This window comes from Callionymus lyra, chromosome 13 (assembly GCF_982586985.1).
Source record: "Callionymus lyra chromosome 13, fCalLyr1.hap1.1, whole genome shotgun sequence".
NCBI classification, from domain to species: Eukaryota; Metazoa; Chordata; class Actinopteri; order Syngnathiformes; family Callionymidae; genus Callionymus; species Callionymus lyra.
The window spans coordinates 3,867,829-3,894,586 of NC_141830.1; the positions used below are offsets into that span (position 1 = coordinate 3,867,829).

General features: G+C 34.1%; 1 protein-coding gene across 2 annotated transcripts; it reads right to left on the reverse strand.

The window, feature by feature from the left end:
• Positions 1-2,214: 2,214 nt before the first annotated feature.
• fxyd3 (FXYD domain containing ion transport regulator 3) lies at positions 2,215-23,577 on the reverse strand. 2 transcript variants are annotated; one of them, XM_087806151.1, is made up of 8 exons: positions 23,477-23,577; positions 9,602-9,643; positions 7,327-7,362; positions 6,398-6,424; positions 6,204-6,278; positions 6,101-6,137; positions 4,986-5,029; positions 2,215-2,553 (listed from the first exon to the last, which is right to left on the reverse strand). In XM_087806151.1, exons 2-8 carry the CDS (start codon positions 9,633-9,635, stop codon positions 2,534-2,536), a joined length of 273 nt encoding a protein of 90 aa, XP_087662277.1. In that variant the 5' UTR covers positions 9,636-9,643; positions 23,477-23,577; the 3' UTR covers positions 2,215-2,533. The 2 variants fall into 2 exon arrangements, with proteins under 2 accessions (XP_087662277.1, XP_087662276.1); XM_087806150.1 differs by lacking the exon at positions 23,477-23,577 and having other exon boundaries at positions 9,602-9,653.
• Positions 23,578-26,758: the final 3,181 nt, after the last annotated feature.

Below are 26,758 nucleotides of genomic sequence, written 5' to 3' on the forward strand. Positions count from 1 at the left end.
TGTGTGTGTGGAGCCACAACAATGTTGGCACAGACCACATCCCACTTCCGGTGATGCGGATAAAATAAAACTCGGAGAATAAAGTTATATAATTTTGTTTATAAAAAATAAACGAAAACGAGTGTCGCGAATGTCAATATATTTAAATCTGAATTCACTAAATAATTTAATTTATATTATTCACATTTCAGCATGTTTTACTTTTAATTTTGCTGCTTTACCAACTTAACGGAATTCATCATCCATTTTATAGTTTTACTACCTTTTAAATTTACTTTATTAAATAAAAGCATGTTTATTTATTTTTATGTAAAGCTTGTAACACGGAGCGAAAATGTCAATGTAATTAAAATGATTATTATTATCAGAATCAGAACCAACTTTATAAGTAAATTAACAATATACATGTATTTATTTTTCTCCGGCTGTTTATGTTTATTGTTTATTTAAACAATTTAAACTCTTGAGGGATCAATAAAGTTCTACTTATGTTTTCTTTAGGTGTTGAGGAACTTAAAGAACACAAGGGATCGGATCGAAATACAAATAGAAATAATATAGAAGTCAAATAGAACAAAAAATATATATAATTCATGAAATATAAAATGCAAAAACTATCATCAAACTAACCATCATTTATCATCATGATTGTTTTAAGTTTGTTCTGCTGTAGAGTTATGTCTACAAGAAGTGACTAAATAAAACCTCTATTATTTATTAAGTTAATATCATGAAGCCAAACACAAACAAGTGTAAATGTTTGGAAATAAAATAAAGTCAAAATTAATGAATTATTTTTTCCCCTCAAACCTCGAACATAGAAGTACATTTAAAATGTATTGAACGAAGTTATTATTAAAGCCTGAAACATGAGAAATGAAGAACGAAAACTCTTGGAGCTTTTATTTTGTGAGGAAACTCGACTTCTTCTCTGATGCTGATGTCAAGCTTGACGCAGTTTGGTCAGTGAGGCGAGCTGGGGGGAGGTGTGTGTGTGTGCGTGTGTGTGTGGGTGTGTGTGTGTGTGTGTGTGTGTGTGTGTGTGTGTGTGTGTGTGTGTGTGTGTGTGTGTCTGGGACCCTCACCTTATACAGTCAGAGAAGAAACAAACGTGAGAAGCATCTTCGACGTAAAACAGTTTCAACTACGAACGAGTCAAAACCTTCTCAAAGATCCTGGAAAACCAGGAATTCTGGACCGTTGTCTCTCCAGAGCTCGAGTCTGGAATGTTGGTCCAGGAAACCAAACACACTTTGTCAGGGATTGTTTACACGATTTGCGACATTATGACATATGTTTTTTTTTAATAACGGAAAAAAAGGGAAAGCCGCACACGCGCAGAAAAGATAAGTGACGTCACTGACGGGAAAAACGTCCCCCTCCTTCCCGCAAACTGTTGCGCAACGAGGGGATCGAGGCACGAGCGAGAATCTCGGTTCTGACCGTTCCTGGGGTCCAGGCGCCACCACGTGGTCTTTCGTTTCGAGTTTTGGTTCCGACGCAAATGTCCACCAGATGGCGCCACAACTATTTCTAAGACGCCAGAAGTTCATTTTTATCCAAACTTTAAAAATAAGTTATTCCTTTGTTTTCTTCTGTTTTTATTTTAAAAAATAAAAATAAAATAACATTTTTAATTATTTTTTCAGCTTCAAACTTTTTTTTTTTAGTTAATCCTTTGTTTTTTTGTTTTGATTTTTTTATCTAAAAATAAAATCATATTTTTTATTATTATTTGTAACATGTGGAAACATAAACAGTACATTTGTTTATTTTCTACATTATAATTAACTTTACTTTATATAAAATTAACTTTTTGAAATAATAAATCAATAGATTTGTTGGATAAATTATTGTATATCATTAAACAACTCTTATTAATAAACTTGGTTGAATTAGTTTGATTAAAAAAATGAATATTATTGGCCAAATATAAAGATGAAAATACATAAAAAATTATAATAATAAATTATAGTAGATCAAAAGTAACATTATTCAATTCTAATGTATTTAAACTGTTCCTGGTTGTAGAAAAAGTGAGTAAACGTTGAATAATATTGAAATAAAAATATACATAAACTCAGAAGTAAAACACGTTTTTAAAATACATGACAGTTTTATTAAAGGTCAGAGTTGAAGTCAAAAATGTTTCATCAAGACTTAATATAATTGATATATTAATAGTTTATAGAGATAAAAAAAAGGGAAATGAAATGTATCACATGTTGTTTTTATTGGTTGTCGATGAAAACACACAAACACACAAACACGACACACAGTGTTAGGAAGGACACTAGTATCTACATCTGTGTACATTTACACATACAAATACAGTCAAAAAAACATGTTTTGTTTGGAACCTACGTTTTGGTGGTAGTTGTGTTGTGAGGACGTAAAAAGAATGAAAACAATCACACAAGTGTGTAACGTTGTGTCGTGAGGATCTAACAGCAGGACGACGGACCAGCAGGAACTACTTTGTACTTTCTTTCTGCGACGAAGAATGTAAGGCCGGCGCTGGACGTGTCGCAGCTCAACATTCACAGGAACGACCTGAGGAGACACGAGCGTCAGTCAGGCTTGTGATTGACAGGAAACATCTTAGGAAACATTCGTCGTTTTCGACACAACGTCATCAAGTTTCTTCTTCAGGTCAGTCAGGATTTCTACCATGAGTCACGTTTGATAAATAGAACAATATAGAAGCATCAGTGGTTTTAAAGGTTGAAACTTTGAACTTTAAATCATTTAATTTAATTTAAATAATTGCGAAAAGTATCATGATGTTCTATTCTATGTTAGTCTTTGTCTTTTAGTTTTCTTTGATCTATGTTCTTTATCTTTAGACTTAGATTGTATCATCTTGTTCTTTCTCTTTATTTCTCTTGTTCTTGTTCTTATTTTATTTTTATGAATAATTGCTGTATTGTAAAAAACAATTTCAATAAAGTTCTATCTAACTAAATCATTTATACACTGAAAGGTTGATTTTGTCTTTCAAGATGAAGTAAAAAATACAAATATTTTCAAAATAAATACTTTTTTTTTTTACACATTGATAGATTAAGATATATTTGATACAATAATTCCAATAATTAAAAGCAATATTTTCTAAATTCAATACTTTTAATTGGGAGTCTTTTAAATTCAATAAAAAGTGTTAAATACATTTTAACGTATATAAAAGTGTCGCCAGACGACGCCAACAGAGCAAAGAGCCAATCACGCGACACGCAGAGGATCATGTGATCGACGTTAAGGCTCCAGATTAATTCAATTAGTTGAATTTAAAAGACGACGGGTTAAAGAATACTGAATTATTAATATTATTTTTGAATTCATGGATTCAGATCAAACTCTTATGTGTTTATAAAAAAAGTTGAAAATATTAAATTCATCTGTAAAAAAAAACAACAACAATTTGAAACTTTCAATATAGAAATGTTTAAATAAATAAAAAATACTGTTTTAAACATCACCAAATTATTAAAACAATTTTTTTATAAAATGTTAAAACATTTGCAACATTTAAGTTGTTAAATTAATTCAATGTCCTGGTGTCAATAATATTCTTCCAAAAAGAATAAATAAAACTAAACTTAAAAAAAAAACAATTTGAAACTTTCAATATAGAAATATTTAAATAAATAAAAAATACTGTTTTAAACATCGACAACTTATTAAAACAAATTTTAATAAAATGTTTAAAAATTTGCAACATTATATTGTTAAATTAATTCAATGTTCTGGTGTCAAGAATATTCTTCCAAAAAGAATAAATACAACTAAACTTAAAAAAAACAAAAAAACAATTTGAAACTTTCAATATAGAAATATTTAAATAAATAAAAAATACTGTTTTAAACATCACCAAATTATTAAAACAAATTTTAATAAAATGTTTAAAAATTTGCAACATTAAATTGTTAAATTAATTCAATGTTCTGGTGTCAATAATATTCTTCCAAAAAGAATAAATAAAACTAAACTTAAAAAAAACAAAAAAAAACAATTTGAAACTTTCAATATAGAAATATTTAAATAAATAAAATATACTGTTTAAAAACATCACCAAATTCATTCATTCATTCATTTTCTATCGCTTTATCCCTTACCGGGGTCGCGGGGAGACCGGAGTCTATCCCAGTATCACAGGGCGAGAGGCAGGGGACACACAAAGACACACAAAGACACACAAAGACACACAAACATTCACACACACACCTACGGACAATTTCCCAAAGTTCTCAATCAACCTCTGTATGTTTCTGGACTGTGGGAGGAAACCGGAGTGTCCAGAGTAAACCCACCAAATGATGAAAACAAATAAAAAAATTAATGTTAATTAATTGTTAAATTAATTCAATGTTTTATGTCAATAATAAACTTCCAAAAAGATGCAGCAATAACTTAAAAAACAAACAGATTTCAACAAATCTACGTCAAAGTAGACGTAGATTTGTTGAAACGTTTTCTAAAGGTTTAAACATTAGAAACGAGATGATTTGCTCCGAGTCGCTGTGTTTGTCCACAAGAGAAGATCTCCCAGAGTGCAACACCTGTGGAGCCCCTGCTGGCTCTCTGTGCGCCGCGAGCTGGTTCACAGCGAACAGATGGACTGAGTAAATATAACTTTGGACTCGTGATCACGAGGCGCTGGACGTGTCGGACGATACAAGCCGTGGACGTCTGACCTTTTCTCATCGTCCTGAGCTACAGTGTCGTCGCACACTGAATATTACTACCTGTGTTTTTGTGTTTTTTTGTGTTTTTATATGTTCACTCGCATTATTCAGGGGTTAGCTCCAGCTCTGGCGCCCCCTGCTGGTGGATTATACTCCGGTCAACGCATTTTTTAAAGGCGACTGTGAAGGTATTTTTGTTTCTTTGTTGTTCTTTCAAAATAAACGTTTCTTCATTCAAAATAAACAGTTGATTTAATCCAAATAAATATTTTCAATTAAAAAAAGAAAGTCTTTCAATACCTTGATCGTTGAGCATCGGCTGAGCGTTCGCTGCCGTCCTCCTCCTGCAGACACCAGACACCGTTAGTGAAATAAAACATGAATGAACTGCAGATAGAAATCAATCATCCATCCATCCATCCATCTATCTATCTATCTATCTATCCCTCCATCCATCTATCCACGCATCTATCTATCTATACCTCCATTTATCCATCCATCCATCTATCTATCATTCTTTCCATCATCCCTCTATTTATCTGCCATCCAGCCATCTATTTATCCTTTTATCCATCCATCTATCAATTCATCATCAATCAATGATCCATCCATCTAGTTACCCTTCTATCATCCATCTATCCATCCATCCATCTATCCTTCTATCTATCTATCCTTCTATCTATCCATCTATCCCTCTATCTATCTATCTATACATCTATCTATCTATCCCTCTATCTATCTATCTATACATCTATCTATCTATACATCTATCTATCTATACATCTATCTATCTATACATATATCTATCTATACATCTATACATCTATCTATCTATACATCTATCTATCTATACATCTATCTATCTATACATCTATACATCTATCTATCTATACATCTATCTATCTATACATCTATCTATCTATACATCTATCTATCTATACATCTATCTATCTATACATCTATCTATCTATACATCTATCTATCTATACATCTATCTATCTATACATCTATCTATCTATACATCTATCTATCTATACATCTATCTATCTATCTATCTATCTATCTATCTATCTATCTATCTATCTATCTATCTATCTATCTATCTATCTATCTATCTATCTATCTACGCATCTATCCATCCATCCATCTATCTATCCCTCCATTTATCCATCCATCCATCTATTATCAATTCATCATCAATCAATTATCCATACATCTAGTTACCCTTCTATCACCATCCATCCATCCTTTTATCCATCCACCTATCCCTCCATCCATCTATCCACCTATCCTTCCCTCCATCCATCTATTCATCCTTCTATTATCTATCTATCAACCATCCATCAATCAATTATCCATCCATCCTTCTATCTTCAACATTCCGGACCGGCAGGTTCTGGATCAGTGACACTCACCTCTTGTCCTGGTTGAACTTGCACCTGCAGTGTCCGCCTGAGGAACGAGGAACACAAGCATGAAGACGACAGAAGGTTTGAGACCATCGTGATTCAATCTTACTGAACAGGATGGTGATGCCGATCAGACACAGCACCGCGGCCAGAACCAGACCCCACACTCGCAGACTGTGGTAATCTGAGGAGAGGACGACAGCGTTAGCGCCACCTGGGGGTTGACTTGACTCGTGACAGCAGCTGGAGTTGTGTACAAAAACACACACGTCGGTGACAAGATTGTGTTTTTGTGAAACTCACCGTAAGTAAAAGGGTCGTCGCCTGCAGCTGTGATGACAGACAGACTTCAGGTCACAAACACTGACACGATAATCTAAGAAACTGTTACTTCATCCTAAAAACATGCTTCAATAATCTAAGAAACTGTTACTTCATCTTAAAAACATGCTTCAATAATCTAAGAAACTGTTACTTCATCTTAAAAACATGCTTCAATAATCTAAGAAACTGTTACTTCATCTTAAAAACATGCTTCAATAATCTAAGAAACTGTTACTTCATCCTAAAAACATGCTTCAATAATCTAAGAAACTGTTACTTCATCTTAAAAACATGCTTCAATAATCTAAGAAACTGTTACTTCATCCTAAAAACATGCTTCAATAATCTAAGAAACTGTTACTTCATCTTAAAAACATGCTTCAATAATCTAAGAAACTGTTACTTCATCTTAAAAACATGCTTCAATAATCTAAGAAACTGTTACTTCATCTTAAAAACATGCTTCAATAATCTAAGAAACTGTTACTTCATCTTAAAAACATGCTTCAATAATCTAAGAAACTGTTACTTCATCCTAAAAACATGCTTCAATAATCTAAGAAACTGTTACTTCATCTTAAAAACATGCTTCAATAATCTAAGAAACTGTTACTTCATCTTAAAAACATGCTTCAATAATCTAAGAAACTGTTACTTCATCCTAAAAACATGCTTCAATAATCTAAGAAACTGTTACTTCATCTTAAAAACATGCCTCAATAATCTAAGAAACTGTTACTTCATCTTAAAAACATGCTTCAATAATCTAAGAAACTGTTACTTCATCTTAAAAACATGCTTCAATAATCTAAGAAACTGTTACTTCATCTTAAAAACATGCTTCAATAATCTAAGAAACTGTTACTTCATCTTAAAAACAGTGAAACAACGTAGTGAGAGAATCTTACCGTCCGTTTGTTCTTCTGCCAACACCAGCGACACGACTGTGAGAGAAAGAAACACTTTAATGTCATCATAGAAGATGATCTATCTATCTATCTATCTATCTATCTATCTATCTATCTATCTATCTATCTATCTATCTATCTATCTATCTATCTATCTATCTATCTATCTATCTATCCTTCTTTCCATCCACCCATCTATATATCTATCCCTCTTTCCATCCATCATCCATCTTTCTATTCATTCATCTATTTAATCATCTATCTATTCATCGTTCTATCCATCCATCCCTCTATTCATCCATCCAGCTATTAACCATCTATCTGTCCTTTCTTCTATGTGTCCATCCATCCATCCATCCACCTATGTATCTATCCATCTATTCATCTTTCTATTCATTCATCTATTCATCTATTTATCTATCCATCTATTTATCCATCCATCTATTCATCTATTTATCCATCCATCTATTCATCTTTCTATTCATTCATCTATTTATCCATCCATCTATTCATCTTTCTATCCATCCATCCCTCTATTCATCCATCCAGCTATTAACCATCTATCTGTCCTTTCTTCTATGTGTCCATCCATCCATCCATCCATCCACCCATGTATCTATCCATCTATTCATCTTTCTATCCATCCATCTATTTATCCATCCATGAAGATGTTAACATGTGATGAAGATGTTCACATGTGATGAAGATGTTAACATGTGATGAAGATGTTCACATGTGATGAAGATGTTAAAATGTGATGAAGATGTTAACATGTGATGAAGATGTTCACATGTGATGAAGATGTTAACATGTGATGAAGATGTTCACATGTGATGAAGATGTTAACATGTGATGAAGATGTTCACATGTGATGAAGATGTTCACATGTGATGAAGATGTTCACATGTGATGAAGATGTTCACATGTGATGAAGATGTTAACATGTGATGAAGATGTTAACATGTGATGAAGATGTTCACATGTGATGAAGATGTTAACATGTGATGAAGATGTTCACATGTGATGAAGATGTTCACATGTGATGAAGATGTTCACATGTGATGAAGATGTTCACATGTGATGAAGATGTTCACATGTGATGAAGATGTTCACATGTGATGAAGATGTTAACATGTGATGAAGATGTTCACATGTGATGAAGATGTTAACATGTGATGAAGATGTTAACATGTGATGAAGATGTTAACATGTGATGAAGATGTTCACATGTGATGAAGATGTTCACATGTGATGAAGATGTTCACATGTGATGAAGATGTTCACATGTGATGAAGATGTTAACATGTGATGAAGATGTTCACATGTGATGAAGATGTTAACATGTGATGAAGATGTTAACATGTGATGAAGATGTTAACATGTGATGAAGATGTTAACATGTGATGAAGATGTTAACATGTGATGAAGATGTTCACTTGTGATGAAGATGTTAACATGTGATGAAGATGTTCACATGTGATGAAGATGTTAACATGTGATGAAGATGTTAACATGTGATGAAGATGTTAACATGTGATGAAGATGTTCACATGTGATGAAGATGTTCACATGTGATGAAGATGTTAACATGTGATGAAGATGTTCACATGTGATGAAGATGTTAACATGTGATGAAGATGTTAACATGTGATGAAGATGTTAACATGTGATGAAGATGTTAACATGTGATGAAGATGTTCACATGTGATGAAGATGTTAACATGTGATGAAGATGTTAACATGTGATGAAGATGTTCACATGTGATGAAGATGTTAACATGTGATGAAGATGTTAACATGTGATGAAGATGTTAACATGTGATGAAGATGTTAACATGTGATGAAGATGTTCACATGTGATGAAGATGTTAACATGTGATGAAGATGTTCACATGTGATGAAGATGTTAACATGTGATGAAGATGTTAACATGTGATGAAGATGTTAACATGTGATGAAGATGTTAACATGTGATGAAGATGTTCACATGTGATGAAGATGTTAACATGTGATGAAGATGTTAACATGTGATGAAGATGTTCACATGTGATGAAGATGTTAACATGTGATGAAGATGTTCACATGTGATGAAGATGTTAACATGTGATGAAGATGTTAACATGTGATGAAGATGTTAACATGTGATGAAGATGTTCACATGTGATGAAGATGTTAACATGTGATGAAGATGTTCACATGTGATGAAGATGTTAACATGTGATGAAGATGTTAACATGTGATGAAGATGTTCACATGTGATGAAGATGTTACTCACGTGTCATGAGCACCACAGCTGAGATCTTCGTCATCCTGATGCCTGGAAACATAAACGTGTTTAACTCAAGAACCTCATGTCAGGATGAGTCTAATAATCTCTGATAATCACTAATAATCTCTGATAATCACTAATAATCTCTGATAATCTCTCATCAATCGTGACATACATTCCTGCAGATGTTGTAAAAACATGGAACAAGAGCCTTAAATGGGTCGGAGAGGCAATATTCCCGCGAGGCTCCACGAGGGTTTAGACAAACAAACTTTCACATCTGCTCTAAGTGACGTTTGAACAAAGTCGATTTTCAGACACAAGATCATAACTTAATGGGAACAAAACGCTCTAATGGATCCTGAGCAGACGAACAGACTCGCTCTGGTTAGAGCCATAAAAGAACCACAATAATAATATCTGCTATGAATGATCCGGATCTGTTGTTTTCGATATATTTGAGTCAAGTACTGGACAATACTACACATATATACTTGTTACTACACTATCACAACACCAGAGTCAAGTACTGGACAATACTACACATACTGTATAAACTTGTTACTACACTATCACAACACCAGAGTCAAGTACTGGACAATACTACACATACTGTATAAACTTGTTACTACACTATCACAACACCAGAGTCAAGTACTGGACAATACTACACATATATACTTGTTACTACACTATCATAACACCAGAGTCAAGTACTGGACAATACTACACATATATACTTGTTACTACACTATCACAACACCAGAGTCAAGTACTGGACAATACTACACATATATACTTGTTACTACACTATCATAACACCAGAGTCAAGTACTGGACTATACTACACATATATACTTGTTACTACACTATCACAACACCAGAGTCAAGTACTGGACAATACTACACATATATACTTGTTACTACACTATCACAACACCAGAGTCAAGTACTGGACAATACTACACATATATACTTGTTACTACACTATCACAACACCAGAGTCAAGTACTGGACAATACTACACATATATACTTGTTACTACACTATCACAACACTAGAGTCAAGTACTGGACAATAGTACACATATATACTTGTTACTACACTATCACAACACCAGAGTCAAGTACTGGACAATACTACACATATATACTTGTTACTACACTATCACAACACTAGAGTCAAGTACTGGACAATAGTACACATATATACTTGTTACTACACTATCACAACACCAGTCAAGTACTGGACAATACTACACATATATACTTGTTACTACACTATCACAACACCAGAGTCAAGTACTGGACAATATTACACATATATACTTGTTACTACACTATCATAACACCAGAGTCAAGTACTGGACAATACTACACATATATACTTGTTACTACACTATCATAACACCAGAGTCAAGTACTGGACAATACTACACATATATACTTGTTACTACACTATCATAACACCAGAGTCAAGTACTGGACAATACTACACATATATACTTGTTACTACACTATCACAACACCAGAGTCAAGTACTGGACAATACTACACATATATACTTGTTACTACACTATCATAACACCAGAGTCAAGTACTGGACTATACTACACATATATACTTGTTACTACACTATCACAACACCAGAGTCAAGTACTGGACAATACTACACATATATACTTGTTACTACACTATCACAACACCAGAGTCAAGTACTGGACAATACTACACATATATACTTGTTACTACACTATCACAACACCAGAGTCAAGTACTGGACAATACTACACATATATACTTGTTACTACACTATCACAACACTAGAGTCAAGTACTGGACAATAGTACACATATATACTTGTTACTACACTATCACAACACCAGAGTCAAGTACTGGACAATACTACACATATATACTTGTTTCTACACTATCACAACACTAGAGTCAAGTACTGGACAATAGTACACATATATACTTGTTACTACACTATCACAACACCAGAGTCAAGTACTGGACAATATTACACATATATACTTGTTACTACACTATCATAACACCAGAGTCAAGTACTGGACAATACTACACATATATACTTGTTACTACACTATCATAACACCAGAGTCAAGTACTGGACAATACTACACATATATACTTGTTACTACACTATCATAACACCAGAGTCAAGTACTGGACAATACTACACATATATACTTGTTACTACACTATCACAACACCAGAGTCAAGTACTGGACAATACTACACATATATACTTGTTACTACACTATCATAACACCAGAGTCAAGTACTGGACTATACTACACATATATACTTGTTACTACACTATCACAACACCAGAGTCAAGTACTGGACAATACTACACATATATACTTGTTACTACACTATCACAACACCAGAGTCAAGTACTGGACAATACTACACATATATACTTGTTACTACACTATCACAACACCAGAGTCAAGTACTGGACAATACTACACATATATACTTGTTACTACACTATCACAACACTAGAGTCAAGTACTGGACAATAGTACACATATATACTTGTTACTACACTATCACAACACCAGAGTCAAGTACTGGACAATACTACACATATATACTTGTTACTACACTATCACAACACTAGAGTCAAGTACTGGACAATAGTACACATATATACTTGTTACTACACTATCACAACACCAGTCAAGTACTGGACAATACTACACATATATACTTGTTACTACACTATCACAACACCAGAGTCAAGTACTGGACAATACTACACATATATACTTGTTACTACACTATCACAACACCAGAGTCAAGTACTGGACAATACTACAAATATATACTTGTTACTACACTATTACAACACCAGAGTCAAGTACTGGACAATACTACACATATATACTTGTTACTACACTATCACAACACCAGAGTCAAGTACTGGACAATACTACACATATATACTTGTTACTACACTATCACAACACCAGAGTAAAGTACTGGACAATACTACACATATATACTAAAATGATATCCTACGGTATCACTAGATATCATATAATGGACCCTGTATCGTGATACGTATTGTATCAAACAACAAATTGAAATACATTTAAATGATAACGTTTCCTGTAGCCCTGACAAAAAATATATTGTGAGATAAAAAACATTACACACCACATGTCACCCAAAGAAAAAATAATTAACAAATACACAAACATTTATAGAATTAAAACCATTAAATCATGTAAAGAATCACTTCAATTATGCCTGTGAATCGTGATATTTTTTTTTATTATAAAACTGTTTTACATATAAATTATTGATTACATTTTTATTACTATTATTATGTTCGATTGTTAAACTGTGTTGAATCTTTGCACATTAAATACCGCCCTTGTTTGGACAGACCTGATCTACACAATAATCTAATATTCAAACACAAGTGAATAAACTCAATAAAGAATCAAAGTTCATTTTTGTTTACTTAAAAAAACAAATGTTACGCTTGTGTTTACGGTTCGTCTTGAAAAATACAACAAGTACAGATGAATCTGATTAATGTCTCGAGTAACAAGATCTTTTTCATCAGAAATGATCGTCAGATCAACGTAATGATCTGTGACTGCAGGTGTTTTACTTCATACAAGATTTAAGAAACAAACGCTGAAGTTACTCTGAACTCCTGGAGCGTCAACCAGCTGACGGTGAAAACATTGATGTTCAGAGAGACTGAGACACAAAACAAACCTCCAGTGATTTTCCACTCGCTGGTGTTTTCCACACGGACTCACGTGAAGAGAAAACATCTCCAGGCAACATGTGTTACGACGAAACCACAGAACCTGAACCAGAGCCTGAAAGATTTGATTCCTTCACTTTAAAATACTATTTCATGAGCGAAGGTTTTATCACTTCTTTGTTCTTTCACTGTTTTTTAGGTCAAACTACACTTGTTGACTTTTTAATCTTTGACTAATCATAGTGAATGTTTTATATCATTTTAATGTTTACACACTACTTGTATTGAATTGTCTTTTAATTATTATTATTTTTTTAAATGAAAGATTTTTTTACACTTAGAGGTTTGATATTCTTATTCCAGTAATTAAATCAATATTTTTTAATGTGTTGCCTTTTAAATTCAATATTATAACGTTGCTATGATAGTGTCACAGTTTAAAATGCTGCGACTGTAAAAGCTAAATTAAAACTTTTATTTTTTTAATTATTGGATTTATAATATCAAACTTTATGTTTGAAAAAAAAAGAAGAAAATATTCGATACTTTTAATCAATAATAAATCAAATTAATGTATCCTTATAATATACAAAATATTGAATTCAATTATTTAAAAAAAATGAAACGCTAACAAAAACAACATTTTAAATGTGAACGTTGTTTAATATTCTGATGACACTGATAAACTTCATACATGACGTTCTTTTAAAAGACGATTGAAGGATTGATTTCCAGAGAAATGCGAGTCTTCTACTGAGGATGATACTTGGAGTGGATTTAGAGAGAATCCTCGGGAGGAAAGACCAGCTCTTGCCTCCCGAGGATTCTCTCAGCAACACATCACGGAGCTACAGAATTAGGACGACGTGAAACAAGCCAACGATCACGAGAAGAAGATCTCGGGAGATGGAGGACAGAAAGAGAGAGAGAGAGAGAGAGAGAGAGAAAGAGAGACTACACCGATAAAGGACAGAAAGAAAGAGAGAGAGAGAAAGAGACTACACCGATAAAGGACAGAAAGAGAGAGAGAGAGAGAAAGAGACTACACCGATAAAGGACAGAAAGAGAGAGAGAGAGAAAGAGAGACTACACCGATAAAGGACAGAAAGAAAGAGAGAGAGAGAAAGAGACTACACCGATAAAGGACAGAAAGAAAGAGAGAGAGAGAAAGAGACTACACCGATAAAGGACAGAAAAAGAGAGAGACAGAGAGAAAGAAAGAGAGAGACTACATAGATAAAGGACATAAAAAGAGAGAGAGACAGAGAGAAAGAAAGAGAGAGACTACATTGATAAAGGACAGAAAAAGAGAGAGACAGAGAGAAAGAAAGAGAGAGACTACATTGATAAAGGACAGAAAAAGAGAGAGACAGAGAGAAAGAAAGAGAGAGACTACATAGATAAAGGACAGAAAAAGAGAGAGACAGAGAGAAAGAAAGAGAGAGACTACATTGATAAAGGACAGAAAAAGAGAGAGACTACATTGATAAAGGACAGAAAAAGAGAGAGACAGACAGAAAGAAAGAGAGAGACTACACCGATAAAGGACAGAAAAAGAGAGAGACAGAGAGAAAGAAAGAGAGACTACATTGATAAAGGACAGAAAAAGAGAGAGACAGAGAGAAAGAAAGAGAGAGACTACATTGATAAAGGACAGAAAAAGAGAGACAGGGAGAAAGAAAGAGAGAGACTACATTGATAAAGGACAGAAAAAGAGAGAGACAGGGAGAAAGAAAGAGAGAGACTACATTGATAAAGAACAGAAAAAGAGAGAGACAGAGAGAAAGAAAGAGAGAGACTACATTGATAAATGACAGAAAAAGAGAGAGACAGAGAGAAAGAAAGAGAGACTACATTGATAAAGGACAGAAAAAGAGAGAGACAGAGAGAAAGAAAGAGAGAGACTACATTGATGAAGGACAGAAAAAGAGAGAGACAGAGAGAAAGCAAGAGAGAGACTACATTGATAAAGGACAGAAAAAGAGAGAGACTACATTGATAAAGGACAGAAAAAGAGAGAGAGACTACATTGATAAAGGACAGAAAAAGAGAGAGACAGAGAGAAAGAAAGAGAGACTACACCTATAAAGGACAGAAAGAGAAAGAGAGAGAGAGAGAAAGAGAGACTACATTGATAAAGGGCAGAAAAAGAGAGAGAGACTACATTGATAAAGGACAGAAAAAGAGAGAGAGACTACATTGATAAAGGACAGAAAAAGAGAGAGACAGAGAGAAAGAAAGAGAGACTACACCTATAAAGGACAGAAAGAGAAAGAGAGAGAGAGAGAGAAAGAGAGACTACATTGATAAAGGGCAGAAAAAGAGAGAGAGACTACATTGATAAAGGACAGAAAAAGAGAGAGACAGAGAGAAAGAAAGAGAGAGACTACATTGATAAAGGACAGAAAAAGAGAGAGACAGAGAGAAAGCAAGAGAGAGACTACATTGATAAAGGACAGAAAAAGAGAGAGAGACTACATTGATAAAGGACAGAAAGAAAGAGAGAGAGAGAAAGAGAGGAGGAGAGAGAGAGTTTGAGCTCTCAAAGAAGGGGAGAAAAGAGGAAGAACAAACGTAACTGGAGAGATAAAGTTCACTAGAATAAAGGTCTGAGGTGGAGTCGAGTCTTTAGTTCTGAGCTCAGGTCCAGACTCCTACACGTGGATATTATCGACACAGAGTCATTAACAACAACCTTCGTTTATAGTTTTATTTACTAGAACAAATACTGAATATGTTTAAATAACAACCACGAGTTTTGAGTTTTTGTTACTTTTGTTTGCGTCTAAAAAACAAAACAGTTTCCATCAGAGCTCGAGGCATCAGTGAGGTAGATTCAACGTGTACTACTTGTTAATGACAAGTATAAACATGTACAAATACAAATAAAAACACGTGCCTGATGAGTAAACTCAGTCATATTTATTTGGTGTTCAATAATACACATATACTTATGAGAAAAACTACTATCATTGAAATAAAAGTGTAACTATTAAATTAAGTAACAACTTCTTCTCCACTAGTCATCAGACAATTAAAGAAAATATCAATACACTTAAATACTGCAGTTTTTTTTAATACCACACTGTATTGAAATTCAACACCAATGTATAATTTTTTAAATGAACAATAAACCTGAAAATATTTACTTAATTTAGCTGGTATTACTCTTGTGAAATACAAATATTGATTCTATCGTAAAATGAAGCCTGTAGTATTATTGTGTATTTACTATGACGTGACTAAAGAAACCTAGTATATTGTTGTTCCTACAGTATCACAATATACGTATGTATGTATGGAGATACACATTGTTGACAATACACAACAAGAAGTTCTGTCTAGTTTTCACTGGTTTATTTTTGGAGTAAACTTGTCAAGAGTCGCACACTTGTGGTACTTTAGAGAAAATACCATCTTTCTAAGAGCGTAATACTCACTAGAACATGATATAATGTGAGCAGGAAGGTTGAGTCACTTCATAAGTGGAGAATAAAGTACTTCATTCATCCTTTCATACCTTGACTTAAAGGTTCCAACAGAGCAGGACTTGTTAGTCGTGAAGCTGCTTCTGATGCTAATGACTCACAGAAAGACGGTTCTGTTCGGTTCTGTTCGGTTCTGTTCCAAACCTCGTCTCCGACTGTCTCTGCTTTTGTCTCCAGATCCTCTCGTCGACGCTTTTCAGCCTGTTTTCCACATGTGCCTCGTTTTCTCACTTCAGCCACTTCCTGTCTGTGAGACACTTATGTGAAGCTTCTACTGTGAAGCTTCTAATGGAGCTTTTAGAATAACATTTGTGTTTCACTCTTAGAATAACACTTGTGTTTCCAGATCCACCACACTGACGAGTATGAAGTACTAATACCACACTGACGAGTATGAAGTACTAATACAACACTGACGAGTATGAAGTACTAATACAACACTGACGAGTATGAAGTACTAATACCACACTGACGAGTATGAAGTACGAATACCACACTGACGAGTATGAAGTACTAATACAACACTGACGAGTATGAAGTACTAATACAACACTGACGAGTATGAAGTACTAATACAACACTGACGAGTATGAAGTACTAATACAACACTGACGAGTATGAAGTACTAATACCACACTGACGAGTATGAAGTACTAATACAACACTGACGAGTATGAAGTACTAATACAACACTGACGAGTATGAAGTACTAATACAACACTGACGAGTATGAAGTACTAATACAACACTGACGAGTATGAAGTACTAATACAACACTGACGAGTATGAAGTACTAATACAACACTGACGAGTATGAAGTACTAATACAACACTGACGAGTATGAAGTACTAATACCACACTGACGAGTATGAAGTACTAATACCACACTGACGAGTATGAAGTACTAATACAACACTGACGAGTATGAAGTACTAATACAACACTGACGAGTATGAAGTACTAATACAACACTGACGAGTATGAAGTACTAATACAACACTGACGAGTATGAAGTACTCATACAACACTGACGAGTATGAAGTACTAATACAACACTGACGAGTATGAAGTACTAATACAACACTGACGAGTATGAAGTACTAATACAACACTGACGAGTATGAAGTACTAATACAACACTGACGAGTATGAAGTACTAATACAACACTGACGAGTATGAAGTACTTATACAACACTGACGAGTATGAAGTACTAATACAACACTGACGAGTATGAAGTACTAATACAACACTGACGACTATGAAGTACTAATACAACACTGACGACTATGAAGTACTAATACAACACTGACGAGTATGAAGTACTAATACAACACTGACGAGTATGAAGTACTAATACCACACTGACGAGTATGAAGTACTAATACAACACTGACGAGTATGAAGTACTAATACAACACTGACGAGTATGAAGTACTTATACAACACTGACGTGTATGAGGTACTTATACAACACCGATTTGTATGACGTACTTATTCAACACTGATGTGTATGAAGTACTTACACAACACTGTCATGTATGTATGAAGTACTTATACAACATTGACGTGTATGTATGAAGTACTTATACAACACTGACATGTATGAAGTACTTATACAACACTGACGATTATGAAGTACTTATACAACACTGACGTGTATGAGGTACTTATACAACACCGATTTGTATGACGTACTTATACAACACTGTCATGTATGTATGAAGTACTTATACAACATTGACGTGTATGTATGAAGTACTTATACAACACTAACGTGTATGAGGTACTTATACAACACTGACGTGTATGAAGTACTTATACAACACTGACGTGTATGTATGAAGTACTTATACAACATTGAAGTGTATGTATGAAGTACTTATACAACACTAACGTGTATGAGGTACTTATACAACACTGACGTGTATGAAGTACTTATACAACACTGACATGTATGAAGTACTTATACAACACTGACGATTATGAAGTACTTATACAACACTGACGTGTATGAGGTACTTATACAACACCGATTTGTATGACGTACTTATACAACACTGACATGTATGACGTACTTATACAACACTGATGTGTATGAAGTACTTACACAACACTGTCATGTATGTATGAAGTACTTATACAACATTGACGTGTATGTATGAAGTACTTATACAACACTAACGTGTATGAGGTACTTATACAACACTGACGTGTATGAAGTACTTATACAACACTGACGTGTATGTATGAAGTACTTATACAACATTGAAGTGTATGTATGAAGTACTTATACAACACTAACGTGTATGAGGTACTTATACAACACTGACGTGTATGAAGTACTTATACAACACTGACATGTATGTTTCGCTTGTGTGTTGGTACTAAAACTAGGCACAGAACGACGCAAGATGTTTCAATACTACTAGCTTTTTGTTCTTTGCGACAAAATAACCAAAGTTTGACATCCAGGCATTTTGTTACTGGTAAAGTATCACAGTATATACTATGGTTACCCTTTTATTGTGACTCTGTATCTTGTATCGTTCATGTCCAGTAGAATCCTTGTTGCACAACATCGTGTCAGTGTTTGATCAACAATACTTTGCTACTTCCAGATAATGTTGTACTTTGAACTGAAGCTAAAAACTCTTACGATAACTTCTAAAGAAACGTGTGATGAACCCACTAATGGAATCACAGTATTTCCTCGGAGGATGAATAGTCCAGACTTATCTTCACTTCTACAGATGCTACAATGGACATCGATCCACAGGTTTGGAATGTTTACTTTCTGATAACAACATCTACGTCCATGTTTGTATTCAACGAAGTTCTTTGAACGTCTCTTTTCTTTCCTTCTTTTTAACGTTTCTTTTATCTGTGTTGTTAGTTTGTTTAAAATATTCTCCCAGAAGACAAGCTACTCATTGACACACAAGTTACATTATCTAAAGTTGCTTTACTTCATTCTTTTATTTGTATATTTGGACCTATTTTAGCATTTGAAATATCATGCGAGCAAAAACACTAAAGTGACTAAACTTTATACGACTCAAGATGTATCGTGACACAGTATCAAACTAACTAACTCAAATAACTGTTACTGTATCACGATGCCTCATCAACACATCTCTAGCGAATGCTAATGCTAAATGATAGTATTGTGTTAATGTAGGTGAACTGTAAAGGTATATGACGAATGTATTCCTTTTTATTATTGTATTTGTATTGTGTATTTTTGGCGTATTAATGTACAGCCCTTTTCAAACACCTCTCAAATGTCATTAAAAACACGTTAAGTGTTTAAGAAGTCCTGGAATTTTGATCCCTTGGTTAGCAGCAGCTTGAAAAACAAACAAACCTGGTAACGGCTGAGGACGAGAGGATACAGTCGACCACAGCAGCTTTTAAAGCTGGCGTTTGGACATATTTTTGTCTTTGAGTTCACAGTCAATCAACAAAAGAAAGTACGACAATCACAAGATCTCACAACACATACTGTGTGTATCTTGAACACATCAATACTATAGTTTGTACTATAAAGCGGAGACTTGCTGAGCATCAGCTGTGTGTGTGTGTGTGTGTGTGTGTGTTACGCTTAGATGTTTGTTCAACAACCATGTGCATTCCTAACAATAGTGTGTGTGTGTGTGTGTGTGTGTTACGCTTAGATGTTTGTTCAACAACCATGTGCATTCCTAACAATAGTGTGTGTGTGTGTGTGTGTGTGTTACGCTTAAATGTTTGTTCAACAACCCATGTGCATTCCTAACAATAGTGTGTGTGTGTGTGTGTGTGTGTGTGTGATTGTCCTCCAGCAGTACAAAGACAGCTGCTTATTCTCGCGGCACGCTTCAACTCCTAAATTAGCAGGAGCTAAATTCCGATGTTCCAGACGCTCCACACATCCTGACAACATGCGTCGACTTCCTGTGATGTTCGACTCTTTTAGAAACACTCAGATAAGTTAAGAAACACTGAGATAAGTTAAGAAACCCTCAGATAAGTTAAGTAACCCTGAGATAAGTTAAGAAACCCTCAGGTAAGTTAAGAAACCCTCAGATAAGTTAAGAGACCCTGAGATAAGTTAGAGACCCTGAGATAAGTTAAGAACCCCGAGATAAGTTAAGAAACCCTCAGATAAGTTAAGAAACTCTGAGATAAGTTAAGAAACACTCAGATAAGTTAAGAAACCCTCAGATAAGTTAAGAAACCCTGAGATAAGTTAAGAAACCCTGCGATAAGTTAAGGAACACTCAGATAAGTTAAGGAACCCTGAGATAAGTTATGGAACCCTGAGATAAGTTAAGAAACCCTGAGATAAGTTAAGAAACCCTCAGATAAGTTAAGAAACCCTCAGATAAGTTAAGAGACCCTGAGATAAGTTAAGAGACCCTCGGATAAGTTAAGAAACCCTGAGATAAGTTAAGAAACCCTCAGTTAAGTTAAGAAACCCTGAGATAAGTTAAGAAACACTCAGATAAGTTAAGAAACCCTCAGTTAAGTTAAGAAACCCTCAGATAAGTTAAGAAACACTCAGATAAGTTAAGAAACCCTCAGATAAGTTAAGAAACACTGAGATAAGTTAAGAAACCCTCAGATAAGTTAAGAAACCCTCAGATAAGTTAAGAGACCCTGACATAAGTTAAGAGACCCTGACATAAGTTAAGAAACCCCGAGATAAGTTAAGAAACCCTCAGATAAGTTAAGAGACCCTGAGATAAGTTAAGAGACCCTCAGATAAGTTAAGAAACCCTGAGATAAGTTAAGAAACCCTCAGATAAGTTAAGAAACCCTGAGATAAGTTAAGAAACCCTCAGTTAAGTTAAGAAACACTCAGATAAGTTGAGAAACCCTCCGATAAGTTAAGAAACCCTCAGATAAGTTAAGAAACCCTCAGATAAGTTAAGAAACCCTGAGATAAGTTAAGAAACCCTGAGATAAGTTAAGAAACCCTCAGGTAAGTTAAGAAACCCTCAGGTAAGTTAAGAGACTCCTGGACAAACATGGAGGCTCGTGGGGAAGAGGGAGTGGAACATACTGATGCTGTGAGTCACACACACTCGCCACAATGTTGGTTCACATGACCTTCAAAATAAAACGACCGTGAAACTTCCAGACGTTTTATTTTATAAAAATTCCTGCTTCACAACCGGACGACGATCGTCTCGCACACTTACGATCTGAGGCGAACCTTCTTGAGCGACAACACGCCGGCGTGCGAAGGAAAGTCAGGCTGAAGGACGCGTCACGTCTAGTGTTTCAAATCGATGCTTGTTTACGTTTCTAAGTGTTTCTAAGTGTGTTGACGGTGAGACGCAACAGAGGCTTCAGGACACATGAAGCTCTCCTTGTTTGTTCTTTTTCGGGGGTCGTCTGGTCATGTGACCACAGAAATGTCTCACCTGGGAAAGACTTGTGTTTGTTTGTCCCTCTGGAGCCACATCTTCAGTCACATGATCACACCTTATATATATATGAGGGATTATCACACACTTTATGATAAAATACATTTTTGTTGTAGTGTCAGGAGGTACTATTATTGAGTAATAAAGGGGTAATTGAAAAAAAAGACATAGAAAGGAAAAAGTACAAATATCTATCAAAACATGTTTGTATATATGGCTATAGGAAATTAATACACACAGAAAAATAGGGAAAAACTTGTATAAACATTTAGGTTTCAAAAGCATTATAGTATTTAAAAAAGTATAGAACATAAAATCACTGGTATATAGAAATAAAGTAATTTCCATGTTGATCATTTTAGTGTAAAACAGGGGCTGGAAGTTAACGTTCCTTCGGGGCCACATTATAAATGAATTATATACTAATTATATATTTATATACAGTCACGACAAAAGAAGGAATAGATAGCAATTAGATTATATATATATATATATTTATATATATATATATATATATATATATTCACACTGTTTACTTATTTAAAGATCAGACAACGATACATATTTCATATATTTGTACAATTTAAAATACATCAATTAAAAAAATGATATTAAACCTGAGAATAAATGTGTACTATAGTTCGCACAAAACACTATATAAAAACATATGAAATAAAAATTAAAAAACAATAAAAAGGAAAAAATAAGTGAAAGAAAAGATAAACATGTAACATTCGTGACTAAACTTCACAGCAAAATAATCATAGTTTCAAAAAATCCAAGAATAAAAAATACTACTTGATTCAAATACTGATTCAAAAACACGTGGGTTTTTTTTTATACAACTAAATGTTAGCAAACAGCATCATTTAGTGTGTGTGTGTTTTTTCACACACACACACACGTGTTTACACACACGCACACACACGCACACACACACACACGCACACACACGCACACGCAAATATATTAAACAAATAGACATTGTTGTGTAACTAAACCCAACTACACAATAAACGTGAGACAAACGTAAAAGAAAATCTTCCATTTCAAAGAGTTCCATCATTTTAGGAAACGAAAAACTGTAGTACTTTTAAATACTTGTGTACTGAGCGATACTATCTTTTCCTCCATGTTTTATTATCATAGTAACAAATACTGTGAACAGTGAACATCTGTTTCAAACACAAGCGTCGAATAATTGTTTTAAAAGTTGAACTTACCTGAGAGGAGTGAGAGCAGGAGAAACAAGATGGTTCTGGTTCTGGTTCTGGACTCAGCCTGAGAGACAACACCCTCAGAAGTGCAGCCTCAGGACGGGTTGAGCCGGTTTTAGGGAAAGTGGGATGTGTCTTCTGGCTTTTGTGCGTTTTCTTAAACTGATCTACGGTCGGTTTTCTGGCCGCGCTGACTGTGTGATGACGCGCGGCAACACGTGGAGCGCAGGTCCAGGATCAGGAGCGACAGACTCCAGGAGCAGCAGTTTGTTGAGTAAATACGTCAAATATTGTGCGACTCGTGCGACATTAACAGGAAATAACTCACGATTAAATGTAAATTAAACTTATTTTACATTATAAACCATTCGGGGACGTCAACAAATGATCATAATGTAATAATAATAATAGTAGTAGTTGTAGGAGTTTCTACAAATACTAGATTATAACTTTTAACACGAACTTATTTAACCTTCATTTTAAATTCCTCATGGACTGAACATATTGTTAAAAATATCTCTTTGCAGTTTATTTATTATTGAAGTATTCAATTAAATAACAATAACATCATTTTTTTTATAATAATGTAGTCTTTATTATAGTAATATTTGTCAGTTATATATAGTGTATATATTATATATATATTTAATATATCGATTTATGGAATACCTGGATCACCACAATTAGATTAAAATAAAAATGTGGGGAATATAAGTAACATTATATATATTGAAATACGTGTAAATAAATACACTTTATTAAATGGCTATAGTGAAATAAATACACACATAAATGAGTATATTAAACTTTATAATAACCTATTGGTATTCGATACGAAATATTCTTCATATGAAATGTTGGAGTGACTTAAAATGCAGAACAAAACTTTAAAGAATATAAGAAATCACATTAAATGTTTTATTATGTAGTGTAACATTTATCCACTCAAATTGGTTATTTTGATTTATTGTATATTGTATTATAGCAATTATAATAATAATAATGATAATAATAATAATAACCAGTGTCCCAAAATACATGAATTAAAATGGTATATATATATTTTTTAGAAAATTTGTGTCATTTCGTTAAAAATTACCCGGTTTAAAATAAACATTTATTTGTTATAAACTAAAATAAATACAAGTTTTAAAACCAATAGAAATTGACAATTTGATCAGAAAGTCTCAGTCACTGTTTGAATCATTAGATTTATTTTAGATTTGATGCTTTTCTCCGCCAATCAAAGTGTATTATTTGACATATTTTACAGTGTACTTTGGCATCACGAGTGTGTACCCCTGTACCACTACACACTGTACACATATTTCTTTTACTCTCTAACATTAGTTCAGGTTGTGTGTTTGTCAAGATCTTCTATCACAGCTCTTCACAAACACAGTACATCATAATAAAGCTGCAGCATCTTCTTCCTTTACGTCAAATCCTCCGTTTATTTTCTACTCGACCTCTAATCTCATGGTGCTCCGCCCGTCAACGTCTCCGCCCTCGGAACCAGTTTCTCCGCCGTATCAGATGTCGCTGTTGTCATCAACTTCTTTGCTACACATTGAGAAGGTGTTGAACATACATGAAGAGACACGATGAAAGGAGGCGATACTTGAGGAAACACTTACATGTTCTTCTTGGTGCAACGAGTATCTGTGGAGACAAACAAGTTTCACACTTAAGTCTCCGTCATAATACTGTCTCAACGATAAACCCCCGTCTGTGACCCCATGAACTCAAGCCTTAATATTCTCAAATAATGCCTAAAAATAACGTTAAATCGTCTCTTAATTCTCATTAACCATGTGACGTGTTCGTCGTCCACAAGGTCAAACTGATCGAATATATTTCAACACAAGTGATTGAAGACAAGATGATTGACAGGCTGATCTGAGCGGAAATATCGATGCACTTAAATACCACGATATTTGTTTTTACAATACTATGTCAATATTCAAAAGCACTGTATTTAATTAAAACATCAAATAATGTTTGTTTTTTTTATCGTAGTATGGTTTATATTTAAATAGTGTGAGTTCAGGCTTTTCCTTGAATTTCTCGAACTCCTGTGTTGTTCTCGGTGTTGTCTTGATCTTTGAAGTATGTACTGTTTTGAGTATTGTTTTGATTGTTAAAGCGCTTTGTGACCCTGGTCTCGAAAAGCGCTATATAAATAAATATTACTTACTTACTTACTTACTATTAAATAAAAATAATCAAATATTTATTTTTATGATTAACATTCTCAGCATTTTATGATTATTTTGGTGTTGAAATTAAACCTCCAGCCACTAGTTGGCAGCAATTAATACATCCTCCGCTGCTACAATCAAGTTCAGCGAGATCCCTGTGATGACTGAGGACGAGAGGATACAGTGAGTCCAGCAGATTTTAAAGCTGATGTTTGAACATAATGTGGTTTGAAAACAAATGAAAGTAGTTACGACTTCATCAAGAGTCATGTGGTCTGTAAATACTACAACACCAGAGTCAAGTACTGGACAATACTACAAATATATGCAGTTTCAACTTGTATTTCCTGCTAAAGAAGTTCTTAAGTTAGTTACTTACAGAGTAAAACTCCTAACCCTCCGACCACCAGGATCGCGGAGCAGATCAGTCCAATGATTCTTAGCCGTTCATAGTCTGTTAGCAAACACAAGAGTTGACATGTATGTACACACATAACATGTATGTACACACACAACATGTATGTACACACAACATGTATGTACACACAAAGATATTTGACAACAATCATGCACTTTATCTCATCCTTTGTAGCATTATAACAAATCAAGCGCACAACTTTATTTGTTCTCACTCAAAAATATAGTAGAGTTAGCAATGAGTGCTCATGCTCATGCTACAACATTAGCTCTAGGTGCTAATGTTTACGCTACAGCATTAGCTCTAACTGCTTATATTTATGCTAGACAATTACTTCTTAGTGCTAATGCTCATGCTACAACATTTGCTCTAATTGCTAATGTTTATGCTGCAGCATTAGCTCTAATTGCTAATGTTTATGCTACAGCATTAGCTCCAATAGCTAATGTTTACGCTACAGATTTAGCTCTAAGTGCTAATATTTATGCTAGACAATTATTTCTTAGTGCTAGTGCTCATGCTACAACATTAGCTCTAATTGCTAATGTTTATGCTACAGCATTAGCTTTAAATGGTAATGCTATTTGCTTAACCTCAATGTACTATTGTTTCAAGTAACACGTTAACTTTCACTATTAGTTTTATTATTTAATATATTGAGTTTTTATA

Excerpts from the sequence above, each read along its gene's own strand:
- fxyd3 (XM_087806150.1), bottom strand. The coding sequence starts at position 9,653 with ATGTTTCCAGGCATCAGGATGACGAAGATCTCAGCTGTGGTGCTCATG. Across the intron at positions 6,279-6,397 it reads CGACGACCCTTTTACTTACG|ATTACCACAGTCTGCGAGTG; the intron begins GTGAGTTTCACA and ends TCCTCTCCTCAG. Across the intron at positions 2,554-4,985 it reads GCCGATGCTCAACGATCAAG|GTCGTTCCTGTGAATGTTGA; the intron begins GTATTGAAAGAC and ends GTGTCTCCTCAG.